The sequence below is a fragment of the Ranitomeya variabilis genome, chromosome 1 (assembly GCF_051348905.1).
Source record: "Ranitomeya variabilis isolate aRanVar5 chromosome 1, aRanVar5.hap1, whole genome shotgun sequence".
NCBI lineage: Eukaryota > Metazoa > Chordata > Amphibia > Anura > Dendrobatidae > Ranitomeya > Ranitomeya variabilis.
Genome location: NC_135232.1, coordinates 12,965,386 through 12,988,908, shown reverse-complemented (window position 1 = coordinate 12,988,908; position 23,523 = coordinate 12,965,386). Strand labels below are relative to the sequence as shown.

General features: G+C 48.5%; 1 protein-coding gene across 2 annotated transcripts in view; it reads left to right on the top strand.

Annotated features, from left to right (window-relative positions):
• LOC143793563 (uncharacterized) overlaps positions 1-23,523 on the top strand; it is a 49,238-nt gene that overhangs the window by 9,158 nt on the left and 16,557 nt on the right. The window contains exons 2-4 of one of the 2 annotated variants that reach the window (XM_077280633.1): positions 6,686-6,832; positions 7,149-7,328; positions 15,021-15,144. The exons of the other annotated variant lie outside the window; for it this stretch is intronic. Coding sequence (XP_077136748.1) covers positions 6,743-6,832; positions 7,149-7,328; positions 15,021-15,144 — 394 coding nt within the window. The 5' untranslated portion in view covers positions 6,686-6,742. The remainder of the gene's footprint in view (positions 1-6,685; positions 6,833-7,148; positions 7,329-15,020; positions 15,145-23,523) is intronic. 2 annotated transcript variants of the gene reach the window in all.

Here is a 23,523-nt window from a genome sequence, read left to right as displayed (position 1 = left end):
TGTGATAATAGGGAATGGTCCACTGTGTCAAAGGCAGAGGACAGGTCTAGGACGAGGAGGACAGAGTAGTGTCGCTTGCTCTTGGCGGTTAACAGGTCATTGGTGACCTTAGTTAGGGCAGTTTTAGTGCAGTGGTGTGACCGGAAGACAGATTGTAAGCGCTCGAAGAGGGAGCAGGAAGATAGATAGTAGGACAGTTCAAGATGGACGTGTTGTTCCAGTAGTTTTCAGGCATAGGGGAGAAGTGATATAGGGCGATAGCTAGATACAGGGGATAGGTCAAGAGAGGGATTTTTGAGGATAGGTGTGATTGAGGCATGTTTAAAGCTTGAGGGGAAAACACCAGTTGTTAGTGATAGGTTGAAGAGGGTTGGGATGAAGACTGTGGCAAGGTTTGGGAAGAAGTGGGATGGGATCGGGTCAAGTGCACAGGTGGTGAGATGCGATCTTGAGAGTAGAGTGGAGAGTCGATCTTCTCTAATGGAGGAGAAGTAAGTTTTGGAGGTGGAGGGTTTTGCAGTTGGGAGGAAGGGCTCTGGGGTTTGTCGACTAAAACTGTCTCTGATGTTATCAATCTTTTGCTTGAAAAATGAGGCAAAGTCTTCAGCTGAGATGAGTGGGGAGGGAGGAGGTGCTGGGGGACGGAGGAGAGAATCGAAGGTGTTGAATAACTGTTAAGGGTTGTGAGGCAGGGAGGATATGAGAGATGAGAAGTAGGTTTGTTTAGCTGTGGCGAGTGTGGCCTTGAAAGTAGTGAGGGACTGTTTGAATGCGATGAAGTGCTCGTTGGAGTGGGATCTTTTCCATCTCTGCTCAGCAGCCCTGAAAGCTCACCTTAGTTCTTTTGTCAGGCTGGTGTGCCAGGGCTGTCTGTTGATTTTGCCAGCTATGGTATGTGTGAGAGGGGCGACCGATTCCAAAGCTACAGTGTTGTGAATTCCGCTCTTGGGCTCCCTCTGGTGGTTTTAAGTGGAATGGCTGCTTCTTGGATTTAGCATCAGCAGCTGCTTCCACTGATCGTCTTTCTGGCTCGGCTATTTTAGTCTGGCCTTATCCCTCAATCAGTGCCAGTTGTCAATGGTTCCTGCTAGGAGTCACATCTCTTTTGGATTTCTCTGACATCCTTACCAGTTCAGCAAAGATAAGTGCTTGCCTGTTCTTTTGCAGTACACCTGTTGTGGACTTAATTCTTCAGCACATTCTATGTTTGTCTTTCTAGTCCAGCTTATCAATATGGATCTATTCAGCTAAGCTGGAAGCTCTGGGCAGCAGACTTGCCCTCCACACCTTTAGTTAGGTGGTGGAGATTTTAGCATTCTCTGCGGTGGACTTTTTCTAGTTTTTAATACTGACCGCACAGTATTCTGTCCTGTTCTATCTATTTAGCTAGAAGTGGCCTCCTTTGCTACATCTTGTTTCATTCTACGTATGTCATTTCCTTCTCCACTCACAGTCAATATTTGTGGGGGGCTGCCTATCCTTTGGGGATTTTCTCTGAGGCAAGATAGCTTTCCTGTTTCTACCTTTAGGGGTAGTTAGTTCTCCGGCTGTGACGAGGTGTCTAGGGAGTGACAGGTTAATGTAACAAAACCCGGCACTCAACTTCAATATGGATGCTGTAAGGTTTATTGTGTAGTATCAACAATAAAACGTTTCGGTCCTGTGGACCTTCCTCATTTACTATTTGTGAGGTAAGTGGGGAGTAAGCTTCTTTGCCAATAGAGCCCTATTGGTATAACTTAATATCCAGAGAACACTCCTGGTTCCTGCTTTGAAGCTGTGCTGTGTCCGGGTGTAGACGCGGTGTCCACCGCTAGTCTCAATCCTCTCTCCGGCAGAGGATTGAGACTAGCGGTGGACACCGCGTCTACACCCGGACACAGCACAGCTTCAAAGCTGGAACCAGGAGTGTTCTCTGGATATTAAGTTATACCAATAGGGCTCTATTGGCAAAGAAGCTTACTCCCCACTTACCTCACAAATAGTAACTGAGGAAGGTCCACAGGACCGAAACGTTTTATTGTTGATACTACACAATAAACTTTACAGCATCCATATTGAAGTTGAGTGCCGGGTTTTGTTACATTAACTAGTATAGGGTGTGGGAGCCTACCCGTGCACCTACGCCAGCAGTGCTCACGTTTAAATTCACTGCTAGGGAGTGACAGGAACATCCCACGGCTACTTCTAGTGTTGTGTTAAGATCAGGAACTGCGGTCAGTATAGTTACCACCTGCTCAGAGCTCGTTACATGTCGCTCCTAAACCACCAGTCCATAACACTACAGGTATTGTGGTGTTATATAGAGCGGCAGCGTCATCCGCATTGTGTAGGGAGCTTATGTCTGTGAGAGGGAGGAGGGATTCAGAGAGTGAGTGTAGATCAAGGTGTTTAAGATTTCTGGGAGGGTGTGCAAGTTTGTGGGTTGGGGATTGTAGACAAGGAGTGGAGAGGGAAGAAAATGTGAGTAGGTTGTGGTCAGAAAGAGGGAGAGGTGAGTTAGAGAGTTTAGATAGGGAGCAGAGGCGGGTGAAGATGAGGTCCAGTGTGTGACCAACTTTGTGAGTGGCTGTAGAAGACCATTGAGCGAGGCCAAAGGAGGAAGTGAGAGATAGAAGCTTAGTGGCAGCTGAGAGGGAAGTGTCAATGGGGATGTTGAAGTCGCCCATGATGATAGTGGGGATGTCCGCAGAAAGGAAATTAAGTAGCCAGGTGGTAAAGCGGTCAAAGAAGGTGATGGCTGGCCCTAGGGGGCGGTAAATGACAGCCAGTTGGAGGTTGAAGGGGGAGTAGATGCGCACAGAGTGCACCTCAACGGAAGGGAGGGTGGCAGTGGGATTGGGGTGAAGGAGCAGTTATCTGACAGGAGAAAACCAACTCCTCCACCATGCTTGCTGCTGGTTCACTCATCCCCATTCTGACACACATGGCCCCTCATCCCTATCCTGGTATGCATGGCCCCTCATCCCTATCCTGGTATGCATGGCACCCTCATCCCTATCCTGGTATGCATGGCACCCTCATCCCTATCCTGGTATGCATGGCACCCTCATCCCTATCCTGGTATGCATGGCACCCTCATCCCTATCCTGGTATACATGGCACCCTCATCCCTATCCTGGTATGCATGCCCCCCTCATCCCTATCCTGATATACATGGCCCCTCATCCCCATCCTGGTATGCATGGCCCCCTCATCCCTATCCTGGTATGCATGGCCCCTCATCCCTATCCTGGTATGCATGGCCCCTCATCCCTATCCTGGTATGCATGGCCCCTCATCCCTATCCTGGTATGCATGGCCCCTCATCCCTATCCTGGTATGCATGGCCCCTCATCCCTATCCTGGCATGCATGGCCCCCTCATCCCTATCCTGGTATGCATGGTTCCCTCATCCCTATCCTGGTATGCATGGCCCCCTCATCGCTATCCTGATACACATGGCCCCTCATCCTATCCTGCTAAGCATGGCCCCCTTGTCCGTATCCTGGTATGCATGGCCCCCTCATCCCTATCCTGGTATGCATGGCTCCCTCATCCCTATCCTGGTATGCATGGCTCCCTCATCCCTATCCTGGTATGCATGGCTTTCTCATCCCTATCCTGGTATGCATGGCTCCCTCATCCCTATCCTGGTATGCATGGCTCCCTCATCCCTATCCTGGTATGCATGGCTCCCTCATCCCTATCCTGGTATGCATGGCTCCCTCATCCCTATCCTGGTATGCATGGCTCCCTCATCCCTATCCTGGTATGCATGGCTCCCTCATCCCTATCCTGGTATGCATGGCCTGCTCATCCCTATCCTGATACACATGGCCCCTCATCCCCATCCTGCTATGCATGGGCCCCTTATCCCTATCCTGGTATGCATGGCTCCCTCATCACTATCCTGGTCTGCATGGCTCCTCATCCCTATCCTGGTATGCATGGCTCCTCATCCCTATCCTGGTATGCATGGCCCCATCATCCCTATCCTGGTATGTATGGCCCCTCATCCCTATCCTGGTATGCATGGCCCCTCATCCCTATCCTGGTATGCATGGCCCCCTCATCCCTATCCTGGTATGCATGGCCTCCTCATCCCTGTCCTGGTATTCATGGCCCCCTCATCCCTATCCTGATACACATGGCTCCCTCATCCCTATCCTGGTATACATGGCCCCCTCATCCCTATCCTGGTATGCATGGCCTCCTCATCCCTGTCCTGGTATTCATGGCTCCCTCATCCCTATCCTGATACACATGGCTCCCTCATCCCTATCCTGGTATACATGGCCTCCTCATCCCTATCCTGGTATGCATGGCCTCCTCATCTCTATCCTGGTATACATGGCTCCCTCATCCCTATCCTGGTATACATGGCCTCCTCATCCCTATCCTGGTATGCATGGCCCCCTCATCCCTATCCTGGTATGCATGGCCTCCTCATCCCTGTCCTGGTATGCATGGCCCCTCATCCCTATCCTGATACACATGGCTCCCTCATCCCTATCCTGATACACATGGCTCCCTCATCCCTAACCTGGTATGCATGGCCCCTCAACCTTATCCTGGTATGCATGGCCCCCTCATCCCCATCCTGGTATACATGGCTCCCTCATCCTTAACTTGGTATGCATGGTCCCATCAGAAAAGATGGAAAAAAAAAATCAATTACACTTCCTTCCTCCGCTTCCTCGCAGCGTCCTACTCCGTTGCCAGCAGCTGATTAACCCCTTCATGACCTTTGGATTTTCCATTTTTCCGTGTTCGTTTTTTGCTCCCCTTCTTCCCAGAGCCATAACTTTTTTATTTTTCCATCAATTTGGCCATGTGAGGGCTTATTTTTTGCAGGACGAGTTGTACTATAGAACGACATCATTGGATAAATATGTGATTCTTCAGAATTTGTTTTAGTCTTTGCCTGATGAAGAGACGTATGTAGTCTCGAAAGCTTGCAATTTGTTACCATCTTTTCAGTTAGCCATTAAAAGGTATCAACCACTGAGGACTCTCAATTCTAAATATTTTTTTGGTTTTAGCATGTCATGTACTAGAAAACGGGAAAAACATTCCAAGTACGGTGAAATTGCAAAAAAAGTGCAATCCCACACTTGTTTTTTGTTTGGCTTTTTTACTAGGTTCAATAAATGCTAAAACTGACCTGCCACTATGATTCTCCAGGTCATTACGAGGGCTTATTTTTTGTGTGCCGAGCTGGCGTTTTTAATGATACCATATTGGTGCAGATACGTTCTTTTGATCGCCCGTTATTGCATTTTAATGCAATGTCGCGGCGACCAAAAAAACGTAATTCTGGCATTTTAAAAAAAAATTTCGCTACGCAGTTTAGCGATCAGGTTAGTCCTTTTTTTTTTTTTATTGATAGATCGGGCAATTCTGAACGCGGCGATACCAAATATGTGTAGGTTTGATTATTATTTTAGTTGATTTATTTTGAATGGGGCGAAAGGGGGGAGATTTAAACTTTTTTTTTTTTCACATTTTTTTTTTTTTACTTTTGCCATTCTTCTATAGCCTCCATGTGAGGCTAGAAGCTGGCACAACTCGATTGGCTCAGTTACATAGCAGCGATCATCAGATCGCTGCTATGCAGCAGAATTGCAGGTGTGCTATGAGCGCCACCCTGTGGCCTGCATCCGTAACCATAGAGGTCTCAAGGACGTCTATGGTTACTATTCTGACGCATCGCCGACCTCCGATCATGTGACGGGGTCGGCGATGCGCTCATTTCCTGCCGCCCGGCCGGAAGCGCCGGTTAAATGCCGCTGTCAGCGTTTGACAGCGGCATTTAACTAGTTAATAGCGGCGGGTGAATCGCAATTTCACCCGCCGCTATTGTGGGCACATGTCAGCTGTTCAAAACAGCTGACATATCCCGGCTTTGATGCGGGCTCACCGCCGGAGCCCTGCATCAAAGCCCGGTATCTGACCTTGGACGTATTATCCCGTATTATCCCGTCCGAGGTCAGAAAGAGGTTAATGCTTGTAAGCAGCACATGACAGGGACGTCACAAGCAGAGCACAGCTGCCGGAATACTCACCGGGACTGTTCATCGCCTAGAGCAGTGAGTGTTCATTGCTCTTCAGTAGCGCGCAGTGTCAGCCGGAGCCTTCCTGCTGCTGCCGGCAGTCACGTCCCTGCCCTATGCTGCTTACAATCGTTAAGCAGCTGCTGACACCGGAGCAGGACGCTGCGAGGGAGCGCCGGGAAGGTAAGTGTCAGCCGGAGCCTTCCTGCTGCTGCTGGCGGTCACGTCTCTGCCATGTGCTGCTTACAATCGTTAAGCAGCTGTTGGCACTGGAGCAGGACGCTGCAAGGGAGCGGAGGAAGGAAGTGTAATGATTTGTTTTTTTAATATTTCCTGATAGGGCCATGCATACCAGGACCGGGATTAGACCAATCATACCAGTATGCCAACAAGAAATTAATATTCATTGTCCTCCACGACCATGGGTGTGGAATGCAGTGAATATTCATTTCTCTTTAGCAGTGGGCACAGGAGTTTGCTGCATCCACCTACGAGGCTGATAATGAGCGGTCAGATTAGCGGAGGAGGCCGCGGTGGAGTTTTGTGGCTTTTCCTCCAGATTCCTCCTGATAAATGTTGATATTTGGCAGAATTTAGTGATTGTCGTTCTCTCGTCCCCTGTGATTTCCATCTTCTCCTTCATCATGAAGACGCCGGCAGGACGAGATCCCTCCAGCTGATCCAGTGTTCATCCCTCCTCCTCCTGAATGACCCCGAGGATGGACGAGGACAGGGATGAGACCACCAGAAGATTATTCCACTTGGCCCTGGAGATCATCTCCCTGCTGAGCGGAGAGGTAACTCCTCTACATTTCTATCAGCTTTATTGTGTTCTGTGACAAGTCCGACATCAGGAGGAGGAAATCCAGAATAGAGAGAAGGATTCTTTCCTGTAAGAGCAGTGATTGTGTGGAGCTCTCTGCCCGGAGGAGTTGTCATGGGGATTCCCTATAAGAGCTGTAGAGGGGCCGGGATGTCTGTCCGGAGGGGAATAATATTCCCGGTTATGGCCCCAGATTACTGGAGACGGTTATTGATCCTGGGATTTCTACTGATTGTCAGATCTGGAGTCGGGAAGGAATCTTCTCCCTAAGTGTCTCTCTCCATACACAGGATTACACAATAGTGAGGAAGACACCGGGGGACGGTGTGACTCCCATCATCCATCTCCAGGAGTCAGAAGGGCGGAGCCCGGGCCCCATCACAGAACCTCCCCCGCACTCCCTGCTACATGAGAGGAACAAGAAGATCCTGGAGCTCAGCAACAAGATGATTGAGCTGCTGAGCGGAGAGGTGACTGCTGGGACATTATACAGGACTGGAGGATTCTGGGTGATGAGCGGAGAGGTGACTGCTGGGACATTATACAGGACTGGAGGATTCTGGGTGATGGGCAGAGAGGTGACTGCTGGGACATTATACAGCACTGTAGGATTCAGGGGGATGAGCGGAGAGGTGACTGCTGGGACATTATACAGGACTGCAGGATTCTGGGTGATGAGCAGAGAGGTGACTGCTGGGACATTATACAACATTGGAGGATTCTGTGTTATGAGCGGAGAGGTGACTGCTGGGACATTATACAACACTGGAGGATTCTGGGTGATGAGCAGAGAGGTGACTGCTGGGACATTATACAGCACTGGAGGATTCTGGGTGATGAGTGGAGAGGTGACTGCTGGGACATTATACAGGACTGCACTGGAGGATTCTGGGTGATGAGCGGAGAGGTGACTGCTGGGAAATACAGGACAGCACTGAAGGATTCTGGGTGATGAGCGGGAGGTGACTGCTGGGACATTACACAGTATGGCACTGGAGGATTCTGGGTGATGAGCGGAGAGGTGACTGCTGGGACATTATACAGGACGGCACTGGAGGATTCTGGGTGATGACTGGAGAGGTGACTGCTGGGACATTATACAGGACGGCACTGGAGGATTCTAGGTGATGAGCGGAGAGGTGACTGCTGGGACATTATGCAGGACTGCACTGGAGGATTCTGGGTGATGAGCGGGGAGGTGACTGCTGGGACTTTATACAGGACTGCACTGGAGGATTCTGGGGGATGAGCGGAGAGGTGACTGCTGGGACATTATACAGGATGGCACTGGAGGATTCTGGGTGATGAGCGGAGAGGTGACTGCTGGGACATTATACAGGACAGCACTGGAGGATTCTGGGCGATGACCGGAGAGGTGACTGCTGGGGAATTATACAGGATGGCACTGGAGGATTCTGGGTGATGACTGGAGAGGTGACTGCTGGGACATAATACAGGATGGCACTGGAGGATTCTGGATGATGTGCGGAGAGGTGGCTGCTGGGACATTATACAGGATGGCACTGGAGGATTCTGGGTAATGACTGGAAAGGTGACTGCTGGGACATTATACAGGACTGCACTGGAGGATTCTGGGTGATGAGTGGAGAGGTGACTGCTACGAGATTATACATTACTGCACTGGAGGATTCTGGGTGATGGGCGGGGAGGTGACTGCTGGGACATTATACAGGACGGCACTGGAGAATTCTGGGTAATGACTGGAGATGTGACTGCAGGGACATTATACAGGACTGCACTTGTTATGATCCGGTGACCCTGGAGCCGCATGAGACTATCTCTGGAGTAGGTGGAACCTGTACTGACCGCAACCCTAAACTAACACCGCAACTAGAAGTAGCCGTGGGGTGTACCTAACACGGCCTAGACACCTTGACACAGCCGGAGAACTAAATACCCCTAAAGTTGGAAATGGGAATTCTATCTTGCCTCAGAGCAGAGCCCCAAAGGATAGACAGCCCCCCACAAATATTGACTGTGAGTTTAAGAGGAAGGACGTACGCAGACAGAAAAACAGGATTTAGCAAAAGAGGCACTTCTAGCTAAATAGAAAAGGATAGGACAGAATTCTAAGCGGTCAGTATTAAAATCCTAAAAAATAACCACAGCAGAAAATACTATAATCTACATCTAACTAAAGACATAGAATGTATATCTGCATCTCCAGAGATTCCAGCATGACAGGAAAATCCAAACAAAGTCTAAGCTGGACAAAAACAATAAATTGCACTGAACAGTAAAGCAAACTGCAAAAATGCTGCAGGGACAAAAAAAACAGACACTTATCTTAGCTGAATTAATAGCAGGGCATGAGGAGCCAGACAGAGATGCAATCCCTCCAAGAACAATTGACAACTGGCAGGGACTACTGGATCCTACACACCTAAATACCTAATAGAGCTGAAATCAGCAGAAACACCTGCCCTGGATTACAACCCAGAGACAACTGCACTACCACTAACAACCACTGGAGGGAGCCCAAGAGCAGAATTCACAACAGTACCCCCCCCTTGAAGAGGGGTCACCGAACCCTCACCAGAGCCCCCAGGCCGATCAGGACGAGCCAGATGAAAGGCACGGACCAAATCAGCAGCATGGACATCAGAGGCAAAAACCCAAGAATTATCCTCCTGGCCATAACCCTTCCACTTGACAAGGTACTGAAGCTTCCGCCTCGAAAAACGAGAATCCAAAATCTTCTCAACCACATACTCCAACTCCCCATCAACCAACACGGGCAGGAGGATCAATAGAGGGAACAACGGGCACCACATATTTCCGCAATAAAGATCTATGGAAAACATTATGGATGGCAAAAGAGGCCAGAAGGGCCAAACGAAAAGACACTGGATTGATAATCTCAGAAATCCTATAAGGACCAATAAACCGAGGCTTAAACTTAGGGGAAGAAACCTTCATAGGAACATGACGGGAAGACAACCAGACCCAATCCCCAACCCGCAGCCGGGAACCAACACACCGACGACGGTTAGCAAAACGCTGAGCCTCCTCCTGAGACAACACCAAATTGTCCACCACATGAGCCCAAATTTGCTGCAACCTGTCAACCACAGAATCCACACCAGGACAATCAGAAGGCTCAACCTGCCCTGAAGAAAAACGAGGATGAAAACCAAAATTACAAAAGAAGGGTGAAACCAAGGTAGCCGAACTAGCCCGATTATTAAAGGCAAACTCGGCCAATGGCAAGAAAGCCACCCAATCATCCTGATCAGCAGACACAAAGCATCTCAATTAAGTTTCCAAAGTCAGATTAGTTCGCTCGGTCTGGCCATTTGTCTGAGGATGAAATGCGGAAGAAAAAAACAAATTAATGCCCAGCCTAACACAAAAGGCCCGCCAAAACCTAGAAACAAACTGGGAACGAACCTCTGTCGGACACAATATTCTCCGGAATACCATGCAAACGAACCACATGCTGAAAAAACAATGGAACCAAATCAGAAGAGGAAGGCAATTTAGGTAAAGGCACCAAATGAACCATCTTAGAAAACCGGTCACAAACCACCCAGATAACCGACATCCTCTGGGAAACCGGAAGATCTGAAATAAAATCCATAGAAATGTGCGTCCAGGGCCTCTCAGGTACCGGCAAAGGCATAAGCAACCCACTAGCGCGGGAACAACAAGGCTTGGCCTGCGCACAAGTCCCACAAGACTGCACAAAAGAACGCACATCCCGCGACAAAGAAGGCCACCAAAAGGACCTACCCACCAAATCTCTGGTACCAAAAATACCAGGATGGCCAGCCAACACAGAACAATGAACCTCAGAAATCACTTTACTAGTCCATCTATCAGGAACAAACAGTTTCCCCACTGGACAGCGGTCAGGTTTATCAGCCTGAAATTCCTGAAGAACCCGTAGTAAATCAGGGGAGATGGCAGAAAGGACCACCCCTTCCTTCAGAATGCCGACCGGCTCAAGGACCCCAGGAGAATCAGGCAAAAAGCTCCTAGAGAGGGCATCAGCCTTAATATTCTTAGAACCCGGAAGATAAGAGACCACAAAATCAAAATGGGAGAAAAACAGGGACCATCGAGCCTGTCTAGGATTCAGCCGCTTGGCAGACTCGAGGTAAATCAGATTTTTATGATCGGTCAAGACCACAATACGGTGCTTGGCTCCCTCAAGCCAATGTCGCCACTCCTCGAACGCCCACTTCATAGCCAACAACTCCCGATTGCCGACATCATAATTGCGCTCAGCAGGCGAAAACTTTTGGGAAAAGAAGGCACATGGTTTCATCCAGGAACCATCAGAATTCCTCTGAGACAAAACGGCCCCTGCCCCAATCTCAGAAGCGTCAACCTCAACCTGAAACGGAAGAGAAACATCCGGCTGACGCAACACCGGGGCAGAAATAAATCGGCGTTTAAGCTCCTGAAAGGCAGAGACAGCCACAGAGGACCAATTCGTCACATCAGCGCCTTTCTTCGTCAAATCAGTCAGGGGTTTAACCACACTGGAGAAGTTAGCAATGAAACGGAGATAAAAATTAGCAAAGCCCAAACATTTCTGAAGGCTCTTCACGGATGTGGGCTGAATCCAATCATGAATGGCCTGAACCTTAACCGGATCCATCTCTATAGATGAGGGAGAAAAAAATGAAGCCCAAAAAAGAAACCACCTGCACTCCAAAGAGACACTTAGACCACTTCACAAATAAAGCATTATCACGAAGGATCTGAAACACCACCCTGACCTGTTTCAGATGAGACTCCCAATCATCGGAAAAAATCAAAATGTCATCCAAATATACAATCATGAATTTATCAAGATAATTCCGGAAGATATCATGCATGAAGGACTGAAAAACAGATGGAGCATTAGAGAGCCCGAATGGCATCACAAGGTATTCAAAATGTCCTTCGGGCGTATTAAACGCAGTTTTCCATTCGTCACCCTGCTTAATACGAACAAGATTATATGCCCCTCGAAGGTCAATCTTAGTAAACCAACTAGCCCCCTTAATCCTAGCAAACAAATCAGAAAGCAAAGGCAAAGGGTATTGAAATTTGACCCTGATCTTATTCAAGAGGCGATAATCAATACAGCGTCTCAAGGAGCCATCCTTCTTGGCAACAAAAAAAATCCCGCTCCCAATGGTGAAGAAGATGGCCGAATATGCCCTTTCTCCAAAGACTCCTTAACATAACTCCGCATAGCGGTATGTTCTGGCACAGACAGGTTGAAAAGTCGGCCCTTAGGGAACTTACAGCCTGGAATCAAGTCAATGGCACAATCACAGTCCCTATGCGGTGGAAGGGAACTGGACTTGGGTTCATTGAATACATCCTGAAAATCAGACAAAAACTCTGGAATTTCAGAAGAGGGAGGAGAGGAGATTGACATCAAAGGAACGTCATTATGAACCCCCTGACAACCCCAACTAGTCACAGACATAGATTTCCAATCTAACACCAGATTATGTACCTGTAACCATGGAAAACCCAGCACAATAGCATCATGCAAATTATGCAACACCAGAAAACGACAATCTTCCTGATGGGCTGGCGCCATGCATATGGTTACCTGTGTCCAAAACTGGGGTTTATTTTTAGCCAAAGGTGTAGCATCAATGCCCCTTAAAGGAATGGGGTTCAGCAAAGACTGCAAGGGGAAACCACAACACCTGGCAAATTCAAACTCCATTAAGTTCAAGGCGGCGCCTGAATCCACAAACGCCATGACAGACAATGACGACAATGAGCAGATCAAGGTCACAGATAGCAGAAATTTAGGTTGTACAATACTGATGGTAACTGAACTAGCGATTCTCTTTGTCCGCTTAGGGCAGACCGAAATGACATGAGAAGCATTGCCACAGTAGAAACACAACCCATTCTGACGTCTGAATCCCCGTTGTTCTGCTCTAGACAGAATCCTATCACACTGCATAGGCTCAGATATCTGCTCTGAGGACAACGCCACAGTGTGCACAGTTCTGCGCTCCCGCAAGCACCGATCGACCTGAATGGCCAGAGACATAGAATCACTCAGACCAATAGGCGTGGGAAACCCCACCATAACATCTTTAATAGATTCAGAAAGACCCTTTCTGAAAATTGCCGCCAAGGCATCCTCATTCCATTTAGTCAGCACAGACCATTTTCTAAACTTCTCACAATACAATTCCGCGTCTTCTTGACCCTGAGACAGGGCCAACAGGGTCTTCTCCGCATGATCCACAGAATTAGGTTCATCATACAATAAACCTAGAGCCTGAAAAAAGGTATCTACATTAAGCAAGGCCGGATTCCCAGATTCCAGGGAAAATGCCCAATCCTGAGGATCGCCACGCAGCAGGGAGATGACAATTTTAACCTGCTGAATGGGATCACCAGAGGAACGAGGTTTCAGAGCAAAAAACAGTTTACAGTTATTTTTAAAACTCAAAAATTTAGACCTGTCCCCAAAAAACAAATCCGGAGTAGGAATCCTAGGCTCTAAAACCAGAGTCTGAACAATATAATCGGAAATGCCCTGTACCCTAGCAGCAAGGTGGTCCACTCGAGAAGCTAATCCCTGAACATCCATGCTAGCACAAAACTCCCCAGTCACCCAGAGGAAAAGAGGGAAAGAAAGACAAAACAGACTACAGAAAAAAAATGGCTCAGCACTTTTCTTCCCTTCTTCTGAGATGTCTTTAACTCATTGTTGACCAGTTGTACTGTTATGATCCGGTGACCCTGGAGCCGCATGAGACTATCTCTGGAGTAGGTGGAACCTGTACTGACCGCAACCCTAAACTAACACCGCAACTAGAAGTAGCCGTGGGGTGTACCTAACACGGCCTAGACACCTCGACACAGCCGGAGAACTAAATACCCCTAAAGTTGGAAATGGGAATTCTATCTTGCCTCAGAGCAGAGCCCCAAAGGATAGACAGCCCCCCACAAATATTGACTGTGAGTTTAAGAGGAAGGACGTACGCAGACAGAAAAACAGGATTTAGCAAAAGAGGCACTTCTAGCTAAATAGAAAAGGATAGGACAGAATTCTGTCAGTGTTAAAATCCTAAAAAATAACCACAGCAGAAAATACTATAATCTACATCTAACTAAAGACATAGAATGTATATCTGCATCTCCAGAGATTCCAGCATGACAGGAAAATCCAAACAAAGTCTAAGCTGGACAAAAACAATAAATTGCACTGAACAGTAAAGCAAACTGCAAAAATGCTGCAGGGACAAAAAACCGGACACTTATCTTAGCTGAATTGATAGCAGGGCATGAGGAGCCAGACAGAGATGCAATCCCTCCAAGAACAATTGACAACTGGCAGGGACTACTGGATCCTACACACCTAAACACCTAATAGAGCTGAAATCAGCAGAAACACCTGCCCTGGATTACAACCCAGAGACAACTGCACTACCACTAACAACCACCGGAGGGAGCCCAAGAGCAGAATTCACAACATGCACAGGAGGATTCTGGTTGATGAGCGGAGAGGTGACTGCTGGGACATTATACAGGACTGCACTGGAGGATTCTGGGTGATGAGCGGGGAGGTGACTGCTGGGACTTTATACAGGACTACACTGGAGGATTCTGGGTGATGAGCGGAGAGGTGACTGCTGGGACATTATACGGGACGGCACGGGAGGATTCTGGATGATGTGCGGAGAGGTGACCGCTGGGACATTATACAGGACGGCACTGGAGGATTCTGGGTGTTGAGCGGAGAGTTGACTGCTGGAACATTATACAGGACAGCACTGGAGGATTCTGGGTGAAGACAGGAGAGGTGACTGCTGGGACCTTATACAGAACAGCACTGGAGAATTCCGGGTGATGACCGGAGAGGTGACTGCTGGGACATTATACAGGACGATACTGGAGGATTGTGGGTGATGAGCGCAGAGATGACTGCTGGGACATTATACAGGACAGCACTGGAGGATTCTGGATGTTGAGCGGATAGGTGACTGCTGGGACATTATACAGGATGGCACTGGAGGATTCTGGGTGATGAACGGAGAGGTGACTGCTGGGACATTATACAGGACGGCACTGGAGGATTCTGGATGTTGAGCGGAGAGGTGACTGCTGGGACATTATACAGGACAGCACTGGAGGATTCTGGGTGATGACGGTGTCGTTGTTGTCAGGTTCCTATAAGGTGTCAGGACGTCACTGTCTATCTCTCCATGGAGGAGTGGGAGTATCTAGAAGGACACCAGGATCGGTACCAGGATGTGATGATGGAGGAGCTCCGGCCTCTTACACCACGAGGTGAGAGGAAACCTTCCCCTGACATCAGATTGTCTCTTCAGCGTTGGTCGGTTGCTATTAGTGATGCAGACACAGATATTTCTGTGTTAGTTTTCTCTGTGGGATGAATCTCTCCTATAACGGCTGATCGGACCTCACATTCGGGTCATGCAGATGATTCTCTGCCGCTGATGGAGAATTTATTCTAGATTTATCTTTACTTATTTGTAACACTTGTAAATTTATAAACAATCAGGGCAATAACCGCGGTGATATCAGACAATCACCGGAGAGTAATCATCCGAGAACAGTGGTGTCAGTTCCCAGGATCCTGCACAGTCTAGAACTTAACATCGGACTTATACTGAGGGCAGAATATTAATTCTCTAATTATAGTCTCATAGTCAGGGATCTAACGGCAACGTGTAAGTAAGGTCAGGAGAAGAAGAAGAAAGAAAGCGAAGAGAGATAAGCAGAAGAGATGGAAAGAGGGACGGTGAGAGGAAGGAGCGAGGGAGGGGGATGTTTCTGCAGATCACTTCTCTCCTGTTAGAGCCAGGTAATCCGCAGAGGATCGATATTCCAGACAGTAAACACCAAGTTGTGTAAAAGGCTTGAATTTATTTGTGAACATTTTTTGGGGAAAGTTTACGAAAATTTTGCAATTTTCAAACTATTAATTTGTATGCCCTTATATCAGAGCGATATGTCGCACCATTCTGAAAACTGCACCTGTTAAGGTGCTCAAAACCACATTCAAGAAGTTTATTAACCCTTCAGGTACTTCATAGGAACTGAAGCAATGTTGAAGAAAAAAATGAACATTTAAATTTTCTCAAAAATGTTACTTTAGACCCTAATTTGTTTATTTTCACAGAAGTAACAGGAGATAATGGACCCAAAAATTGTTGTACAATTTCTCCTGAGCACGCCAATACCCAATAAGTGGAGGAAAAGTACTGCTTAATTCTAAAAATCTGGGCAAAACCGTCAATGAAAAAGACCTGGGTGTATGGGTGGATGACAAACTCATATTCAGTGGCCAGTGTCAGGCAGCTGCTACAAAGGCAAATAAAATAATGGGATGCATTAAAAGAGGCATAGATGCTCATGAGGAGAACATAATTTTACCTCTATACAAGTCACTAGTGCGACCACACTTAGAATACTGTGCACAGTTCTGGTCTCCGGTGTATAAGAAAGACATAGCTGAACTGGAGCGGGTGCAGAGAAGAGCGACCAAGGTTATTAGAGGACTGGGGGGTCTGCCATACCAAGACAGGTTATTACACTTGGGGCTATTTAGTTTGGAAAAACGAAGACTAAGGGGTGATCTTATTTTAATGTATAAATATATGAGGGGACAGTACAAAGACCTTTCTGCTGATCTTTTTAATCATAGACCGGTGACAGGGACAAGGGGGCATCCTCTACGTCTGGAGGAAAAAAGGTTTAAGCATAATAACAGATGCGGATTCTTTACTGTAAGAGCAGTGAGACTATGGAACTCTCTGCCGTATGATGTTGTAATGAGTGACTCATTGCTTCAATTTAAGAGGGGACTGGATACCTTTCTGGAAAAGTATAATATTACAGGGTATATATATTAGATTCCTTGATAAGGCGTTGATCCAGGGAACTAGTCTGATTGCCGTATGTGGGGTCGGGAAGAAATTTTTTCCCCCATGGTGGAGCTTACTCTTACCACATGGGGTTTTTTTGCCTTCCCCTGGATCAACATGTTAGGGCATGCTAGGCTATGGCTTGAACTAGATGGACTTAAAGTCTTCCTTCAACCTTAATAACTATGTAACTATGTTTTGGTGCATAGCAGTGCTCGGAAGGGAAGGAGCGCAATTTGACTTCTTGAATGCACAATTTGTTGGAATCATTAGCGGACACGATGTCGCGTTTGGAGAGCATCTGATGTGCCTAAACAGTGGAAAACCCCAACAAGTTACCATATTTTGGAAACTACACACCTCACGGATTTTAACCAGGAGTATAGTGAGCATTTTGAAGCTACAGGTGCAATACAGATAACATTAGGTAGTTGTCATGAACCGGGGGTGTTTGGCTGCCCCAGGTTCGTCAGTCATTTATTATATCCCACTTCCCAGTTCCTGTTTGGATCTTGCAGCTCTCTGGCTCCCTTCTTACCCTCAGGTCAGTTGGGGAACTGCACCTAGGATAAGTAGTCACCAGAAAGGCTGCCTGGTCGTGTACTGGCTATTGGGCATGCTGCAGTGAGGGCGTTATACCTATTTCCAATCACAGGCGTGAAATCCACTTCTAAAACCCTTTTTGTCACTGCGAGCTTTGCCCAACAAGCTCAGAACACTTTGCTGCCACCAGCTCCTATCACTTATGATTAATAACTGGTCAGGAGTCAACCCAATCAGTAGCAATGACTTGGGTCGGAGGACTTAGGGTATGTTTAGAGCATGGAAAACGAGACTAGCAAATATTATAGCTTTTACTCCAAAAAGATTAGGCAGTGTTTACAAAAGTATATAAAACGATATTACAAAATAAGACAAACATAGTATGTACAGAACAATTACAAAATAAAAGGGATTAAATAAAGTCACTTACAGTCCTCTCAGATAATGGCAAGCCATGTGGTGGGGGGACGGGAGACACATCACAATGCATCTGAGCAGATTGCAGAGCTTCTGTTAGCTGACTTCCTGGGCAAAGACCCCCTCCCAACTGAGCTCATCAATGTCATTTCCTCTGCTCCGTGACCTCACTGAGTGGGCTGCGCCCAGGAAGGCTCACCCTGGGCCCTTTTCAAAGCCACCAAATCTTCATTAATTTCATAATTTGGTGGGAGGGGGGCCTTGTGGCGCAATGACAAGACTATCATTGATCTTGTTTTAAAATTAGCATTCTATTAAGTCTAAACATGGAGTGGAAGTATGACCCGGTTAAGCAGAAATCCATTCCTCGGATTCTGCTAGGGTTGGAGCTTAGAAAATGTACTGGCATGTGTCTCTGTTGTGGCACATGCCAAAAATGTATTTGTCCTACTTCCAGACCTAATCTGCGTGATCCTATACCAGTTTAAAAGAAGAAAAGAGATTCCCCCCGACCATGTGCTTTTGCACATTCTCGAGGGAGGGGGAAGGAATTTACATTACAGCTGGATGCAGGGGGGAGGGAGGAGCTGTCAGACTGAGAAGAAAAGCTATTTAGCACAGGGAGAAGAAGGAGGGGCTGTGAGGGGCACCACAGCTGCAGCGTGTGTACTTTACACAGGCCTAAAATATGTAGCAGAGCTAGTTGTGTGTGTGACTAGCACAATAAGAAAAAATCGGTAATTTTTCCTGACACTTCCCCCTTTTGCACTCAGGATATGGATTTGCGACAAAAACTTGAAATTTTTAATAGGGCACACCACAGTGGTTAAATCAAGTGTTGAGGTAACGTTTCGGCCCCTTGTTGGGCCTTTATCAAACCTCACTGTAAAGACATGGAAAATCAGTATATTAGAATTCATATATAGAAAACAAACAATATAGACAAAAAATGCAATCGAATACAACAAAGCGATTTGAAGAATGCCAAAAGGAGAGGCATCCAGGGTAAGGGGCATGAAAAGGTATAGGGAGTACCCATATTAACAAACAAAAGACAATATAAACAATATATATACAAATATATACAAGTAATGCCCAAATGTGAATATGTAGTAAAATGAAACGATCAAATGCTGCTGGAGGGCAAGGGAAGAGGAGGTAGACATCGCTATAGAACACAACACGAGACATGGCAATCCAGGTATGGTACATGTAAAACATATATGCGAAGTGTAAAACATAACTGACCTTTTAAGCAGAGAACAGTGGGAGAGAAGGAGAACAATGTCCAGCACGGACACCGCGGCTCCTGAGATAAGTAAAGAGAGGGTTGTGAAGAAACACTCAATACAGGACAAAGAAGGCTGAGTAACCCTAAGAGAGCTATGACTATATAGCACACCTACCACTGGAGAAGAAAAGATGAGGATCCGGTATGGCACGGACAGGGAAAGTACTCCCTATAAGCACTAAGGACAGAAAGGCAGCAAGTCAGGGTATTGGAAGGTATAGGAATAGCGGCGCCAGGGGCGCTAAAGAGGGTAAGAGTGGCGGTGCCTGGCAAGTCCGATTAACAATACCTGTGGGTCCAGATGCAGGAGGATTGGCGGTGTGAGCCATCATTGGTGGACCGTGGGTAAAATAGCCGTGGAACCGGATGTAAAAAGTGAGGCTCAAGCGCATAGAGAAGGACGCCGGGAGTAAGTATGGAGTGCGGCGCATGCGCGATGGAGGAGCGGTGCCAGCACGACATGTATGCGATGGCGCATGCGCAGTAAGGGAGCGGCGCCTGCGCCGTGTGTAGAGAGTAAGAGTGGAACGCAGAGCTACGGCGCATGCGCAAGGACGAACGGCCCCTATGAGATACATAGAGAAGCCGGGAGGGGGAGAAAGGTGATGGGAGAGGCGGTGGAAAATATGGTTGAGTGAAAGTGAGCGGGCGAGAATGTATAGTGGATCGATTTTGAGTTATCTGGATTCCATCCAGGTTTCAGCCGGCACCAGCCTCATATCTCCAGAGTGCACGCCTTTCTTCTTAGAACTTCCCCCTTTTGGACTGCGCTAAGGAGGCAGGACCTCTCAGTATTCCTCCATGCGCACCTTGGCAGACTCGCCCCGGCGGGACAGCCCATCCACACTGAAGGTGCGTCCGTACAGGTAGGGCTGCAAACGTTGCAGGGCCCAGAACATGGCCAGGCACTCCTTCTCTATGGTGGAATAGGCCACTTCCCTCGGCAGAAGCTTCCGGCTCAGGTACAACACAGGGTGCTTTTGCTTCCCCGAGTCCACCTGGCTGAGCACAGCACAGAGGCCAAACTCGATGGCGTCGGTCTGTACTAGGAACGGCTGACTGCTGTCGACTGCTTTTTGCACCGAAGAACTGCTCAGGGCTGTTTTCAAAGCCTGGAAGGCCACCTCACAGCCGTCTGTCCAGTTGACTGTTTGGGGTAGCCTCTTCCTGATGAGGTACGTCAAGGGTTTTGCCAGGCTATTATAGTTGTGTACAAAGCACCTATAGTACCCTGCAGTGCCCAGGAAGGACATCACCTGCTTCTTGGTTCTAGGGGTGGGCCAGGACGCGATTGTGTCCACTTTCTGAGGCTCTGGCCTCATAGAACCCCCCCTACCCGGTGCCCCAGGTATTGGCCCTCGCTCATGCCCATCTGGCACTTTACCAGCTTGATGGTCAGGCCTGCTTGGTGGATGCGCCCGAGCATCTCCTGGAGATGCTGCAGGTGTTCCTCCTAGGAGAGACTGAAGACGGCATTGTCATCCAGGAACGCCACTGCGTACCTCTCCAGTCCCTGAAGCAGGTGGTTGACCATCCGCTGGAAAGTGTTAGGGGCATTCTTCATGCCGAAGGGGGTGATAAAGGCAGACTTCTCCTGCGTTTCGGGGCTCAGGGGAATCTGCCAGTATCCCCGATTCAAATACATTCTGGTCAAATATTTTGCTCCAGCTAACCGCTCAAGCAGCTCCTCGATGCACGGCATTGGGTGCGCGTCAGAGGCTGTAATGGCATTGAGCCCCCTGTAGTCCACGCAAAACGGAGTGGTCCGATCCTTCTTTGGCACGAGGACTACAAGTGAGGCCCACTTGCTCTTGGACCATTGAATCACCCGCTGCTGTAACATCTCATCGATCTTCTGGCTCATAACCTGCTGCACTTCATCGGAGATCCGATAGGTTGTTCGCCGTAGTGGGGCATGATTCCATTAACTCAATTCTTCTGGGTCTGTTGGAAAACACGGCCTGGAAGGGTTCCAACATGGTTCGTAGCTGTGACCGCTGGGGCTCGGTTAGCAAGGCGCTTACCTCCACATCCTCGATGGACCCACCGGCCTTGGCTTTGCCAGCATGTCCAGGAGGGGGACTTCCTCCCTGTCTTCGGGCAGGCTGCAGACCGGTAGGACTCAGGTTTCATGTTCTCAATGAGCCTTCATCATATTGACGTGGAAAGCTTTGCACCTACCCCGGGTGTGGTCAAGCGTGACCACGTACTTGACTGGGTTGAGCTGTTGGTGTACGACGTACAAGCCTTGCCAAGCTGCGTGAAGCATATCCTTTGGTACGGGGATCAGCATCCACATCTTCTGACACACCTGGTAGGTCCGCTTCCGGGCTTTCTGCTCATACCAGTGCTTCAGGTCAGCCAGAGCCTGTGCCATGTTGTCATGCACCAGCTGCGTCAAGGTCTGCATTTTGTCACAGAAGCGCATGACATACTCCACGATGGACACTTCTGAAGGGTTCAGCTCTTTTTTCCAGGATTCCCTTACCAACCCAAGGGGTCCCCAGACTCGCCTGCCATACAGGAGCTTGAAGGTGAAGTACCCCATCGAGGCCTGCGGAACCTCTAGCTAAGCAAATAGCAGGTGTGGGAGATACCCCTCCCAGTCGCGTCCTTTGGGTCTCAACCAGCATCTGTAGCATCTGTTTGAGGGTACCGTTGATGCGCTCACACAAGCCATTGGTTTGGGGGTGATACTCGCTCGATATCAGACGCTTCACCTGCATTTTCTTGGAGCAAGCCTCATTAGGCGAGACATGAATTGGGTCCCTTGATCGGTAAGCATCTCCTTGGGAAATCCTACCCGTGAAAAGATGGCCAACAGTGCATCCGCCACCTTATCTGCCCTAGTTGAGGACAAAGCCACTGCCTCCGGGTACCGGGTAGCTTAGTCTACCACAGTAAGGATGTATTGCTTTCCAGAGCCGCTGGGGACAGCCAGCGGGCTCACAATGTCCACAGCGATCAGGGGAGCCTTAAGAGCAGGCCCTGCTTTCCCCACTCTTTGACAGGTGATACAGGAGTGGCAGTAGTTTGTCACATCTGTCCCCATTTTGGACCAATAGAAGTGTTGAGACAGCTGGGCCTTAGTTTTTCTGATTTCCAAGTGTCCATCGAATGGGATGTTTTGGGCAATCCGCAACAACTTACCCCTGAATTGTAACGGGACGACCAGATCTATTTCCCTCAACCACTCCTTTTGGGATTGACCGGGAACTGTCTGCCAGTGTAACCTCCCTTGTTCCCAGAACACCCTCTCCTTGTCAGTCACGGAGGTGTGCGTCTCGGCCAGGTGTCTCAAGTTCTCCAGGCTCGCATCTGAGTGCAGAGCGGCCTCGAACTCCTGGCTAGGGGAAGCCAGAAGCGACGTCAGGATCCCTTCCCCTCGGAAACCATCTGGGACCTGCCCTGGGTCCATTTCTGGTTCAGTCACCCCTGTGACTGAGGAGGGTCCGGAAGGCAGAACGTTATCTTTGTTCCAGGCACTCTGACTGTGGGTGATAGCAACTAAGTAGGCTGTCTCCCCGGGGATTTCCACAGACCCATCAGCCGGCCCTGCTATGGGTTCTACCTCCCCATCCAACCCCATTTCCTCAGGAGCAGTGCTACTTATGGGGCAGTTACCCTTCCTCTGTGGCACTGGTCAGTTGCATGTGATCACCTTCCTCACGGTTCCCATGCATCTCCCCATTTCCCTTAGCACCGTTGGTTGCTCCTGTTAGGGGTTCCTCAGCCATTCCACCCCACAGAGTGACGTGGCTGAGCACTCTTGCACCTGTGTACACATCATCCTTAGGAAATAAATGGTTAGCAGGTAAAACATGCACATTTTTATCAACAGCATCACCATTATGAGATAAAGCATTATCGGGTATATCACTCTCTGGTAACGCATGCAATTTCACATCATTATCATCAGCATTAGCGTCACCCTTCGTATCAGATTGGATAGGGGGGTCAGGGACGTAGTATGCTAACATTCTCCCCAAATGAGTCCCCTACAAAATGTCGGTGGGCAAGTTTTCGGACAACCCCTCTTCCTTCACCCCGCTTCCGGCACCCCAAACTATAAACACCCGGGCCATCGGCAGGGGACAGTGGATGCCCCCAATCCCAGTGACAGGGTTTTCCGGAAAAATCTCTTCAGGGGTCGCCAGTTTTAGTCGGATGAGGGTTCGTTCAGCCCCTGTGTCCCTGAGGCCTGTAGCGACATGGCCCCCCACGGTGACTTGCTGCACGTTGTCACAGACACTCCCAACCACCCCACCCAACAAAAGAACAGCTACATTAGGCCCTGGGGACTTGGCTGGGAGGTTCTTCTGCTTCTCCAGACAGTTGTAGCTGATATGACCAGTCCTATTGTAGGCAAAACACTGGCTTCTGCACTTCCTTCCGGTTTACAGTTGGCCTCATAGCCGTCGGCAATTTGCGTTGCTTTATCCGCGTCCTTTGGCTCTCGGTCCATCACGAACTGTTTCACCTCAGCTGAGCAGAGATGTAGGAACTGGTCTTTGATCATCAGGTCTC